Source organism: Nothobranchius furzeri, chromosome 5, assembly GCF_043380555.1.
Source record: "Nothobranchius furzeri strain GRZ-AD chromosome 5, NfurGRZ-RIMD1, whole genome shotgun sequence".
In the NCBI taxonomy this organism is placed as follows: domain Eukaryota; kingdom Metazoa; phylum Chordata; class Actinopteri; order Cyprinodontiformes; family Nothobranchiidae; genus Nothobranchius; species Nothobranchius furzeri.
Genome location: NC_091745.1, coordinates 2,117,571 through 2,130,735, shown reverse-complemented (window position 1 = coordinate 2,130,735; position 13,165 = coordinate 2,117,571). Strand labels below are relative to the sequence as shown.

General features: G+C 41.6%; 1 protein-coding gene across 6 annotated transcripts in view; it reads right to left on the bottom strand.

Annotated features, from left to right (window-relative positions):
- The window catches only part of dnm2a (dynamin 2a), a 37,592-nt gene that overhangs the window by 16,454 nt on the left and 7,973 nt on the right, over window positions 1–13,165 (bottom strand). For all 6 annotated transcript variants that reach the window (XM_070551333.1, XM_054741279.2, XM_054741280.2 and 3 more), the window contains exons 2-10: window positions 7,464–7,537; window positions 7,099–7,248; window positions 5,855–6,058; window positions 5,479–5,577; window positions 5,238–5,398; window positions 4,999–5,141; window positions 4,059–4,194; window positions 3,886–3,953; window positions 3,186–3,324 (exon numbers count right to left, since the gene is read on the bottom strand). In XM_070551333.1, the coding sequence (XP_070407434.1) occupies window positions 3,186–3,324; window positions 3,886–3,953; window positions 4,059–4,194; window positions 4,999–5,141; window positions 5,238–5,398; window positions 5,479–5,577; window positions 5,855–6,058; window positions 7,099–7,248; window positions 7,464–7,537 (1,174 nt within the window). The remainder of the gene's footprint in view (window positions 1–3,185; window positions 3,325–3,885; window positions 3,954–4,058; window positions 4,195–4,998; window positions 5,142–5,237; window positions 5,399–5,478; window positions 5,578–5,854; window positions 6,059–7,098; window positions 7,249–7,463; window positions 7,538–13,165) is intronic.

The following is a 13,165-nucleotide window of genomic DNA, read 5'->3' as shown; positions in this document are numbered from 1 at the left end:
AGAGGAAACCCAAAAGAGAGCAAGAAGAAATGTTTGGCCCACTAGGTCTGTTATCTATCTATGCAGTTCCCCCTTCTGTCCACAAGATGGTAGTGGAGGACTGTTGCTATGGGAGTGCTTTTTAAACATGTCACCATGTCCACAGAGCCCACAAGCTGCTAGGATCATTCCTGTCACCCGTCACATGAATTTCCTCTGCATCTGAGCAGCAAACTGAATCGGCCTACCCTCTGGGGGCAGTGTGTGAGTGTCGCCTAGCTAAGCACAACTCAGACTGGCTCTGGCAGGAAGAGGGTGGAGTGTAGGGGTCGGGGAAATTATTTAACTTTGACCTGACTTTGAATTTTGATTTAGATGGGGAAAAAAATTATAGGAGCTGACTGGTGGAAATTCTGAGCTGTTCGTATATTTTTATAATTGGTTTATATGTAGATATTCACCAAAACATGTGGAAACTTCAAAGGAAACAAGATGATGCACACTTCGAAAGCAATGAGAACAAACATGTATGGCAGACATCATTGAGGTGAAAACTGCTCTCAAATGGCAGCGATATGAAAGGCCCCCTCTTGTTTTATGGCATCAATCCAGCATGTGTGTCCCTCTTTACCTTAACGGCACACTTCATGACGAGTGCGGCGAGTTCAGACACCACGAGATCCAGACATTTGAGGCTGGGCTTTTTGAGTTTGAGGATCTGCTTTTTGACAATGGTCTCAAAAGCCAGGTCCGGGGTGAAGAGCCCCGTTCTGAAAGATCATGGGATCAGTTTGCAATTCATGGTGGTGGCAGAAAGACGGGAGGGAAGGGAATTTTGAAAAACCAGGAAGGAAGAATAGAGGAAATAAAACAGAGAAGAAGTTTGCTCGGTTAGTCATTTATAGTTCTGAGTCAAATCAAACGGGAGGACAAGCCGCAGGTTTTCTACACTTTCTTTCTTAAAGACACAGTGTGTAATATTTTTACTTATTTACTATCAAATTCTGTGTATCTGTTCACAAACAGGTCCTTTTTCATGAATATGTCTCAAACATCTAAATATTCCCATTAGCCTGAAATTTGACATTTTTATAAACATGAACTGTCGTTGATGCTCCATGGTCATGCGCCATCCTGAAATGCTGTAGCTGTGTAGGGAGACTACTCAGTGGGCACCGTAGACGTGCTGGGCATGACAGCACTGAAGCGAGAAGACAGTATCTGACCCATTCTACATATATTCACAGGACATGAATCCGAGACACACTGAAGCAATAAATAAAACTTGCAAACAGTTGAAAGTAGGGCTGCAAAATTAATCGTAAATATATCGTTATCGCGATATCGGCATGCACAATATGCATATCGCAAAGAACAGATAAATATCGTAATGAATGGTCAGCACAAATGTTTGCTAAAAATTATGCATTCTGTCAAACAGAAGCATCATGTTTTTTTTTAACAAATCAAATAAAGCTCTTCACCCATTTGGCCAAATGGGTGGGTTCTCATAGGTTAGATGCCCGCCCCCGAAGTGGACGGTACTTGATTTTGATGGTTAGCAAACACCTGACTTTGCTTTGTTCTGCTCTTTTTGCGGATTCTGCTTTTCCCGGGATCCACTGATTACCTTTTCTTGTTCATTTTCTTTTTACCTTTCCTCACATCTTTTGCTTTTCTCATTTTTATGATTTTTTTTAATTATTTTTGTTCCTGAGTTTTATTTATCGCAAGTAATATTGTCATCGCAATATTAATTACCATTATCGCATATTGCAGGTTTTTCTAATATCGTGCAGCCCTAGTTGAAAGCTAGTGTGTGGTGTTTTCACACAGTCTTTATTTACCATACCGTACCGCTTTACTTGGATAGCACATTTCAAATTCTGCATGAGAGCAGACCAACAAACTCAGAACAATAAAACAAAGATGAAAAAACACTCAAAGCATAGATAAACAGCAAAACTGAACCAGATAACCAAAGTAAAACCACTAAAAGCACAGATAAGACAATAAAACATGGAAACTGTCCCAAAAGTTAAAAGCCAGCCCAGAAAGTGGGTTTTTAAACGAGATTTAAAAACCGCCAAAGAGGGAGCCTGCCTTACAGTAATAGGCAGTGCATTCAACAGCTGTGGGGAAGCATGGACAAATGCTCGCTCGCCCCGTGATTTATAGCACAGCACATCTGTGGAGTGCAAAGCAGGAGGTGATCCGCTAACTAAAGTCAAAAGCTTAAACTGTACCTGGAATACAACACGGAGTAAATGAAGGCGTGGAAGAACTGGGATGATGTGGCTACATCAACTTGTGTTCATCACCAGGCTGCTGCGTTCTGGACAACCTGCAGCCGATTTAATACTGAGCTAGGATTACCAGTGAGGAGTGCGTTCGCATAATCTAAGTGGGAGGTAATGAAAGCGTGAATAACTGATTCCAAATGCCTCTGCTTCAGAATAAGCCCAAGACGAGCGAGACGACATAACTGATAAAAGCAGGGCCTCACAACAGAGTTTATCTAAGAAACCATTGAGAGGTCGGCATCCAATGTTACCCTACGACTCGTTACTCACTGCTTGTGATTTAGGGTTATAGAATCAAGGGCAAAGTGAGAGGAAGAGGGATTTCAAGGATCAGAAACGATGGACTCAGATTTTAGCTTGTTTAATTTAAGAAAATTAGCAGTTAGCTGGGGGGGGGGGGGGGGGGGGGGGGGGGTCGGACTAGAACAGTACAAAGACAACAATGGAGGCCGGGTAGAGGGTCGCCGCATGCCGGACCTCACAGGAGGTTTTGATGCGTGTGGTCAACTGTAGCTGCAATACCTGCTCTAAACTGAGTGGCGCTAAAGAGTCAAAGGTTTTTACACACTGGGGCTTTAACAAAGCAGTCTCTTTAAGATTTGGTCATTAGGCTGGAGCTTTCAGCCTTCTCTTCATTTGCTGAATACGTGTAATGAGTTGTGAAACCAGCAGCATACCCAAGAGAAACCTGAGATGTTCAGTCCAAGAAACACCTCTTATTCACAACAACACGGCACATGTCACAACACTCCACAACACATATCATGGGGCTGGGCTGGGCAGAGGGGTAACTAAACATTTAAACAGTTCTCAAACAGCTAATGTTCTACGGTAGCTAACCCTTTGCCAAGCCCAATGCCCTGTGTCCCGGCCGGGTCGGGAGGTGATGGACCCTTGCAGTACCTTGTTGGTGCACTGCCTGACCGTGTTGATGAGCTCCTGAATGACCAGATCGATGCATTTGAGACAGGGTGTTTTCAGCTTAACTATCTGCTTTTTCACGATGACCTCAAACGCCAGGTCTGGAGTGAACAGCCCCGTTCTGAGGACACACAGAGAGACAGCGGCCAACACATGGAACAGTTAACAGACAGGTGTGACAGGCGACAAAAAATGATTCAACTCATAAAAACATCGACAATGAGACAACATGACTGAACAGAAATTTGAGAAAGATCACTAAAACAACAACAAAGAAGAAAAGATCAACAGAACAGCCAACACGGGTAAGAAATGGCAGGAGGAAAACAAAACAACACAAACACACTGGACAAAGATACAGATGATACAAAACCTGAAAAGGACAGAACACTGGTGGACAGACACAGAAAGGGAGTGGGTGGCTTATGTGTGAGAAGCCTGAAAAGCAACGCGAAGAGACAGACGTATAATTCACAAATAACAGATGACATTGTCTGAATACATCAGTCTGAATTAGTACTGTTGGTCTATGTCAAGTCTTTAATTCACAACCTTGAATTATAAAGTAGAACAAAAGCTCCAACAAAGGGAGGAAGGCCGTGACAAAAGAAGCATAACACAGGCATCTGTTACTTTTTCTCTTAAATGTTCTTTTGCAGCTTTTTCAGAGAACTTCACTTGCCTGACACCATGGACATTTTTGATTGCATGACTGATTTCCCTCCTCAGCTCCTTCTCATCAAACACAATCTGTGCAGCAAGAGAAACCACACCCATCCTTAATAAACTTCAGAGTGCATTCATCTTTATCCATTCAAACTCGCGGGGAAGAGTGATGTAAATATGGGCGTAAACCTTGACTAGCTCGAAGGGGAAGCGTTCGTGAAAGATTCGATTTATCCTGGCACCTCCTGACAGCTCATTGGTGTCCACCTGGTCCCCAGAGCCTTCGATACATTTTTCAAAGTCCACACCAAACTGCTGCACCATCCTGATTAGACACAGACAAACAATTTATGTTTAATCTTCCTGCAGAAGCATGCTTATAAAGTCCATTCACACATGATGCAATGGTTGTATATGCATCTCTTCAGAGATTGTTGTGAAACCAGCTTGTTTTATGCTTTCAATCCGTGGGTGATCAATGTTTAATTAAATAATCTCCCTTTCCTCTAACCAGGGTATCTGCAGGTTTAAGGGAGCCAAATTTAAGACTTTTTAAGACCTTTTTAAGGCAACTTTGACCAAATTTAAGCTATAATTTCCGGCTATTGCCTGGAACCGGTGCTAACCACGTCGCAAACGTGGGATTAGCCATCCAGTTACCATTACACTTGCACTTCCCCATGGCGCAAGCTCCCACTAGCTTAACCAGCTAATGTGCTCATCTAAAAATAGCCCCCTTTAACAACCAACTGAATGTGTACGGTTCCGCTTACGCCAACATCATACACAAAAAAAAGCTGAACACTAACTAGAAATTCACGAAAATTTTATAGTAATAAAATAATCTTGTTTATTGGGTCTTTGGTCATTTAAGACCTTTGAAAACTGTATTTAAGGATTATTTGTCATTTTTAAGGATTTTTAAGGCCTTATATTTGGGAAAGCCACTTTAAGACTTTTTAAGAACCCGCGGATACCCTGTCTAACACAGGAGCTAAGATGTTGCAGCCCAGTTAACTGCGGCCCAACAATGCGTTATGCAAACCCAAAGGTGACATTAGGCTCAAGCTGCTGCATTAACTAATGTTTGTAGCAAACGGAACATGCAGAAATAATTATTTGCACTCACTGCAACAATGCTTTTGTCTTACGAGTTGGATCATCTGGACGGAAATTTTTATACTCTTCCACCTCCTTTTCCAGGGAGAGAAGCTGACTCTGCAGCTTGCTGCGCAGACCAGGAAGGGTATCCCTGATGTGATTGGTCAGTTGCTATAGACAGGCAGCAGATTTTAGATCATTTGATGAGGAGCAAATGGCAATCTAACATTTAAACAAACAAAAATGATAATACTGACTAATGCAGACCTGGTTAAGTGTCCTTTGTAGGTGTGATGTGCCCATTCGGTCTGCCATGTGTCTGTAGGCAGGGTGTGAAAGGAAGAACTTCCTCTCTGCAGCCAGAGCAGCACGGATGTCCTTCTTTCCATCGATATCCTTTTGGCTCCTGTTCACCACACCGATGTAACCTAAACAAAAACGGCTGCTCTAGGTGTGAGGCTTACAGAGTGTAACATGTCTGTCTGCGGGTGTTGTGTGTGGCACTCACCTCTTCGCAGTGGCAGCAGTTTATTTTCAAGGATATCTTTTGCATCTGTGCCTTCGTCCATCAGGTCCAGTTTTGTTATGACACCAATGGTACGCAGACCTGAACAGATTAGCCAACAGCAGCTGGAATACTTCTATCCTAAGTCTCCTACCTAACGTTGATGTTAAAATTAATACTCAAAAGGCTGACATCTGGAGGTTTTCTAAAAGTGGTCAACATTTCCTAGCGGCGTTAGAGCTTGGCCTGAGGTAAATGACAACAACACAGCCATAGCTAAATAAATGAGATGCAGTAGTAAAATATCAACCCAATACAAATGTTCCTGACAACATACGGTTCATAAGCCTGATATCTGACCCTTGATTGATTTGTTTACCTTGTGGGTCAACCTCCTTGGCAATCTTCAAAGCATCTGAGTTAGCCAGATCAGTATTGGCAGGAGTGACTGCTAGGATCAAACAGCTCTCCTTGGTGATGAACTGCAGCAGCATGTCTCTGATTTGATGCTCGATGTCCGGCGGCTGATCTCCTACAGCAACCTTAGTCATGCCTGGGAGGTCGATCAGGGTCAGGTTCAATACTATTGGGAGTTAATAAGAGACAAAAAACATGAATGTTTAATGAGCAGGAAAAATAGTCATTGGTCAACCCAACGAATATGGGCAGTGGAGGGCGACGTCGTCCTCTACCGCCCACAGAAAACAGCGACGGAAGCGTCACCAAACACGTGTGACGCTCTGGCGGAGGCGATAGAGACCAGAGCCAAAACCGTCAGGCAGAAAGGCAAAAACAAAGCTTTTACCACTCTGCATATATAAGAACCAAAAAGTCAGGTTTGTTGAATGCAAACTGAAGTTTTGGTGTTGCGCTTTTCCCTAATATTCTTTTTCACGTCGTCACAAAGTTTTAGTTCATGTTGGCCTTTTGGAACCATCTCGGTAATATAAATTAAGCATTTGTAATTAAACAGTTACAGAAAACATTGAAAGTATCTTATTTCTCCACAGAACATCAAACGACAAATGTTTTAGTATCAGTAATATTTAACTATTAAAGTTATCCTCATTTTGAAGTATCGAGGAAAAACTTTTGTCCCAAATGAAAAAGTATCCATCTTAACACAACATGCTTTGAGTATAGTATGGTGAAATTTACTATTTATTACTGGAAACAAATGAATAAAAGGAAAAAATATGTTGTTAATGTTATTCAGTCCACTTTTGACACTTTTTCTGTGTTGTTTATTATATGGTATAAAACTAGAACCACAACCAACAACAGGCATCTGTTTTTTTTATTTTTTGTTGTTGTATTAAATGAGATTTAATGAAAGATATCTGAACTGAGGAAATGTTCTAGAATTAATTCCAGTACATCTTGGGAATTTTAAAATACAAACCAATTCCTTAGAATAAACTAGGTCAAATAAACCTTTTATATATATTATATTGTAATGGTGACAAGATACCAGAAGTGAACATACTGTATAAATAACATTTTGTTTCAAATCTCTTCACTCTTACTCATCTTACCAAGTGACCTGACTTAGAACCAAAAACACAAATAAGTGAATGATTAGTGATTATGAATGACTGTGTCCACATGACGTGTGTTCATTACCATTTGGGGAATAGACCCTCAAGTTGATGGGAATAGGAGAAATGCCTTTATTGGATCCAGTGATTCTGTCGGTTTCTGCCTCGATTTCCGCCCGGACTTCATCAAAATCCACAAACTTCTTTCCTTTGCAGTGCAGGAATTCAGCATATTCTACACAAAGGGGCAGAGCGGAGTGCACAAGAGGTGAGTGAAGATGGAGGGAATGAAAGAGAAAGAGCAGTGAACAACAGAAAGCTAAATTAAATTCAAGAGATGAAAGTAGCAAGCCGTGTGCCTGGCTTGAGGCGCTGAGACGGAGACACCATATGCGGGGCAATGATGAAAGGAAATTGGGATGTTTGTGTGTACAGGACAGACGCACTCACCTGCTATATTATTCACCAGCTGCAAAATGAGAGGTCTGCGGGTAACAATACCTGATCCCCGAGGAAGAAAGTCCCTGAGTGTGAGAGAAACAAACGAGACAAAGAAAATAAATAAATTACATAAATATACACCAGAAATATGAAGGTTAAAAAGGATGAAAAAAAAAACTGAATACAAGAAAAACATTGGATGGATGAAATAGGGCATGTAGAGCAACACAAACAAAGAGTGAAAGGAAAAAGTCTGACAGACGAACGACATTCAATTATTGCATTCAAAGTCCACTTCCTCGCTAGTGGCTTCTAGTAAACGGAAAAGGAGAAAGAACTGCATGCTTTAACTGGTCAAAACAACGAATCCAACGTGGATGTCACTTGTTGAATAATTAGAAACCATAAGCACAAACATCTGCTAAAATGTGAAACTCCATCCTCAAACAGAATTCACACGTTAAGTTTGATTTCTTTTTTAATTTGAACATGTCCATAATGAACCAAACGGACCACGACTTGGATAGCTATATTTAATAAGTTATCAAGAGCATCACAGGCTGTTACGCAAACATCTAAACACTTTGACTCGAACCGAGTTGATCATTGTGAGGGGCTGTATGTCCAACAGGAGTAGACCGATATGTCTGGTCAATATTTACCCTTTTTTCAATATCGGCATTAACCAACTAGGGCTGGGCGATACGGCCCAAAACAAAATCTCTGATGATTTTTAAAAAATTCGATTTACGATTTATTTCCGATCCTCTCTCCCCCTTAATTATTAAGAATAGCAACAAGTACAAATGGAAGGCACCTTAAAGCCAGTTTGGTTTTTATTTAATCACAAGCAAGACAAATGTAACCCTCGTTTCTGAGATGAATAATGAATAAATGAACATCCTGTTGGAATAAAACTGCCACGCTCCACATCCGTCACAGCAAACCCAAACAAGTTCCAAACAACGGATGATTTGTTTCCTTTCTTAGGAACAAACTTCCCACTCTCACTGGTGGCCATGGAGTCAAATGTGATTGTGAAGCCCTCTGTGTCGGAGCGTCTCTGTTACACGTGGAGAACTACATCGCCGTTAGTAAAGTGTTGTGGAGATAAAGTAAACAATGCTGATTTAGCCACTGGCTGGCGGACGAGTGGTGGAGCGTGTTGGGAGATACGGCAGGCTGCAGGAAGAGAGGAGACTTGAGTAGAAGGACTTTGGAACGGACACGTTGGGACCGGGTCGGGAGTTCTGGTACTAGGAAAAGACGGATGAACAACTTGAGGCGAGTTTGGAAGTCAGAGACACTAATCCGAGGCTGGCGTCCAACTAATAAACTAATAGCAGGCGGGGGTCTGAACATATGCGGCTTCCTTGTGTTGGACATGATGAGGAACTGACAAATTTTATGTCTTTTGATTTACTAGTTTTTTATTCAAACTAACAAGTACAGCAACGGTGTAGCTATTCTTTTCCATTTCTTAGTTGAATCATCAGACTCAATGCTTCCAGGGCGCCCTGCTGCCCTCTGCTGGTTCTTTCAGGTTACAGTCATTGTCCAAACGGTAATGTGGTGCTCGTTTGTCCCTAAACAGCTACTGTACTTTAAGATGGTGGATGACCATGGAGCGTCGACCACAGTTTATGTATATAAAAATGTATAATTTCAAGTTGAGAGGAATATTTAGAATTGATGTTGGTGAGAAATGTTAGTGAAAAGGGACACATTAGTGAACTGGAAACACAGGATTTGATAGAAAACTGGTAAAAATATCACATACTGGGCCTTTAAGGAATAGTATAAAGTGGCCAAGGCTGCACTAAATATTTTCTAGGAATTTTTATATTTTTTTAGTTATCGATAGGCCAATTAGATTTTTTTTGTAATCTATATGCTTTTTTTTCTTTATCATTCAGCCCTATAACCAACACAGAACAAATTTAACAAAGAGATTCCAAATGAATTTTATCCATAATAATTTATAACGAAGTGTTGGGTTAAGTAAAAAGAACAGCACAAAAGGTGGAACTCTAAAATGCAGAAGGGCAGCACCTGAGCTGCTTATGGGAAGCACACAACAAAGACTAGTTATGCTTCTCTGCAACAGACAGGCAATGAGTCGCGGCTGAAAAAATTGTAAACCATATATTGAAAAACTGCACATTTTAAAACAGAACAGAGAGCCAAGGGAGACTGGTGTTTCAAAAGGTGAATCTCTTCTGCGGAGCAAGGCACCTCTGTGACTCTGTTGAAGCTTTGATTGCTTTCTGCTGCTTTAGTTCAGCAAGTTGAGCATCGTCGAAACCCAGGTACACACATTAGTTTGTTCAGGATTATAGCAACGACTGGTCTCAGTGTTCTCAGCGTTGCTGTCAAGAGTGTCAACTGCTTTTAATGACAAGCTTTCATTAGCTGCCCAAAGCGCCATCATTTCTAATGTTTCACTTAGAACATTCTCCTAAAACCATTTTAATGGCAATTTTAAATGGAAAATGACCAGAGTGAAGCTGGAAAGTTGGTTGCTTGTGGCGACGCTGTTCGTCTTTACCATGTAAGATGCAGAGCCGTCAGGCTGACGGTTTGTGGGAGATGATTTAGATGCATTCTTTTATGGAAAGAAGGACGCACGCAGAGGGAAAGTCAGGAAGCCAGACAACGAAAGACCCGTGTAACTAAAGTTACTAAAGTGAAAACAGTCAAAACGACTACTTTGGCAGTTCTAGTGTAGTAACACTGAACCGTTTTATGACAGGATTGAATTATAATTTTTCTGGCAGAAATTAAGACTTCAATTCAATTCACAAATTTCTTTAACTCAAGCTTTAGCTCAATATTAATGTACAGCAGTACCTCAGGAGGTAGAGCGGGTTGTCCAGTAATCGGAAGGTTGTAGGTTCAATCTCGGCTCTGACCAGAGAGTTCTGATGTTGTGTCTTTTGGCAAGACACTAAACCCACCTTGCCTACTAGTGGTGGTTGGAGGGGCTGGTGGTACCAGTGTTCGACAGGCCTCGCTTCTGTCAGTGCACTCTGGGGCAGCTGTGGCTACAATGTAGCCTATCACGAACATCCTTGTAGCCAAGTTGATTAACCTGAACCTCCCCCCTACCACCTGTGGCTGGATCAAAGATTTCCTCACCAATCGCCCACAGGCTGTCAGGTTTGGTGACAAGCGGTCATCCACTCTGATGCTCAGCACTGGTTCCCCTCAGGGCTGTGTGCTAAGCCCCCTGCTGTTCACCATCTACACCCATGACTGCATTCCTATTCATCGCTCTAATAAGATCATTAAGTTTGCAGATGACACCACTCTTGTAGGTCTTATCCATAACAACGATGACGCAGCATACAGAGATGAGGTTTGCCATTTATCAGAATGGTGTGATGATCATAACCTCTCTCTTAACATCAAGAAGACCAAGGAGATGGTTATTGACTTCCGAAGGAGTAAGGATGCCCCCCGCCCTGTCTGCATTAAAGGAGCTGAGGTGGAGAGAGTTCCCTCCTTTAAGTTTCTCGGGATTTACATCTCTGAGGATCTGTCATGGACAATCAATACCACTGCCTTGGTCAAAAAAGCACAACAGCGGCTGCACTTCTTGAGAGTCCTGAAGTGGAACAGGCTGCAGACCAACCTCTTGGTGTCTTTTTATCGAGCAGTCATTGAGAGCATGATGACTTACGCTATCCCTGTGTGGTACGCGGGGTGCACAGTAGCTGATAAAAACAGATACCAGAGGGTCATTAGAGCGGCGGAAAAGGTGATTGGATGCACCCTTCCCTCCTTGGACACTATCGCCCTGCAGAGGTGTCTCACTAGAGCAAGGACCATCTCCAGGGACATTTACCACCCAAACCACTACCTTTTTGCCATGCTGCCCTCTGGGAAAAGGTTCAGATCCCTCAGCTGCAGGACCGACAGACTGAGGAAGAGTTTCTTTCCCTGGGCTATTAGAACCCTGAATGGACAGAAAAATCAACCCTATTGATATTATTTATTGTATTTTTTAATGTTTTTGTTTTTTTATTGCATGGTGCATATTGTACTTGTTTTAGCTATTTTTCTTAGTATTTTTAGCGGATGCCTAATGTGGAGCTCTAGGAAATTTCGTTGAATGTGCAATCATTTAATGACAATAAAGGATATCTAATCTAATCTAATCTAATCTAATCACCACCAGTGTGTGAATGGGTGGATGAACGATTGCGTTATGAAGCACCTTGGGGGGTTGTAGAACCCTAAGAAGGTGCTTTCCAAATACAGGCCATTTACAGTAACATTTACCAACATGACAGGAAATGATATCCTAGATTGGTTAGCCCTAGTTTAAATTTATCGAGTTGGACTTTCATCCCAAACAGCCATGTAATTTTATTGTTTAGATCCGTTGCAGTATTATAACCTTGGGTTCACTTTTTTTTCAATGACTTACTAAAGTAACAGGAGCAGCAGGTCGGCTTAATAAAAGACCATGTTTGAGCTGCTGCACAGGCCAGACATGGGCATGTTATAATGGGTAAGCACGTGTTGCTGCCTGGGCAGCATGGCAAAGTTGGGAGAAACACAAACAAACTGTATAAGTCACACTGACATAACACCAGTAGACAAAGGAGCGTAGGGATAAGGGAACTGATACACACATTATTTTCAATATTAATGTAATAACAAAAAATTATTTAGTTGTAGCTTTATTTTTGGTCAAAGGTATTTTTATACCAGCTTTTTAACTGGCTCAGTGGCATAGTGGTATGAGTGTCCTGAGAAAGTGAGATCATGGGTTCAAATCCCAGTCAGGTCATACCAAAGACTTTAAAACAGGGACCAGTCCATCCCCGCTTGACACTCAACTTTAAGCGGTTGGACTGGGAGGGTTCAACGACCAAATATTTCCCAAGCGCAGCCACTGCTGCAGCTCACCGCTCCACCAGGTAATGGGTCAAATGCAGAGATGTCATTTGACCAGTGTGTGATGACTAATGGGACTACTCTGTCAGACATCACTGTTGTTTAAGTATAATGTCTCAATTGCTTATTGGTCGTTCACATTATTCAAATAATGATGAAGTCCACTAGCATGTTTTTGGTATGAAACCAGTAGTTTCTGTAAAACCAAGTGTTTAAGCCAAAATATTTGTATCATATTTTATTAAACTTAAATCATTTAAATAAAATTTGAGTCATTAAAATTTTTTCTGTAAAAATACTAAATTGTCACAAACAGGGGAGGAGATGGGGTAGATGCATCAAGATGATTCATCGTAACCCACTGAATCATGAGAGCCCCTAGACTCCCAAAGCATGCAATTTAGACTATATAATAAATAAATACACACACGCTTTAAAGTTATCAAAACCATGGCTGGGTTTGTGCCAGTGGTTAGGTTTGTGCTGTAAAGCCGGCCACTATTAGAGACTGGCCTTTATTTACCCCCACTGATAGCAAGACTGGCTAATGTAGGAGACCAGGCCGGTAATAGAATACAGGCCAATATCAGAGGACTTACGGTAATTCAATTTGAGGGCTTTTTTTATATTTAAAACTACCGAATGTATCTATCTGATTGTAGGGTTGTCACGGTAACCAGTGTAGAGGTAAACCCCGGTAAAAAAGTTGACAATAATAACCGTCTTGTTTTTTTTAAATAATATATTATCTCGGTGGGTTTACCGTGGCTGCGGTGTAGGCGTGGTGACCCTTACCAGCCACCATA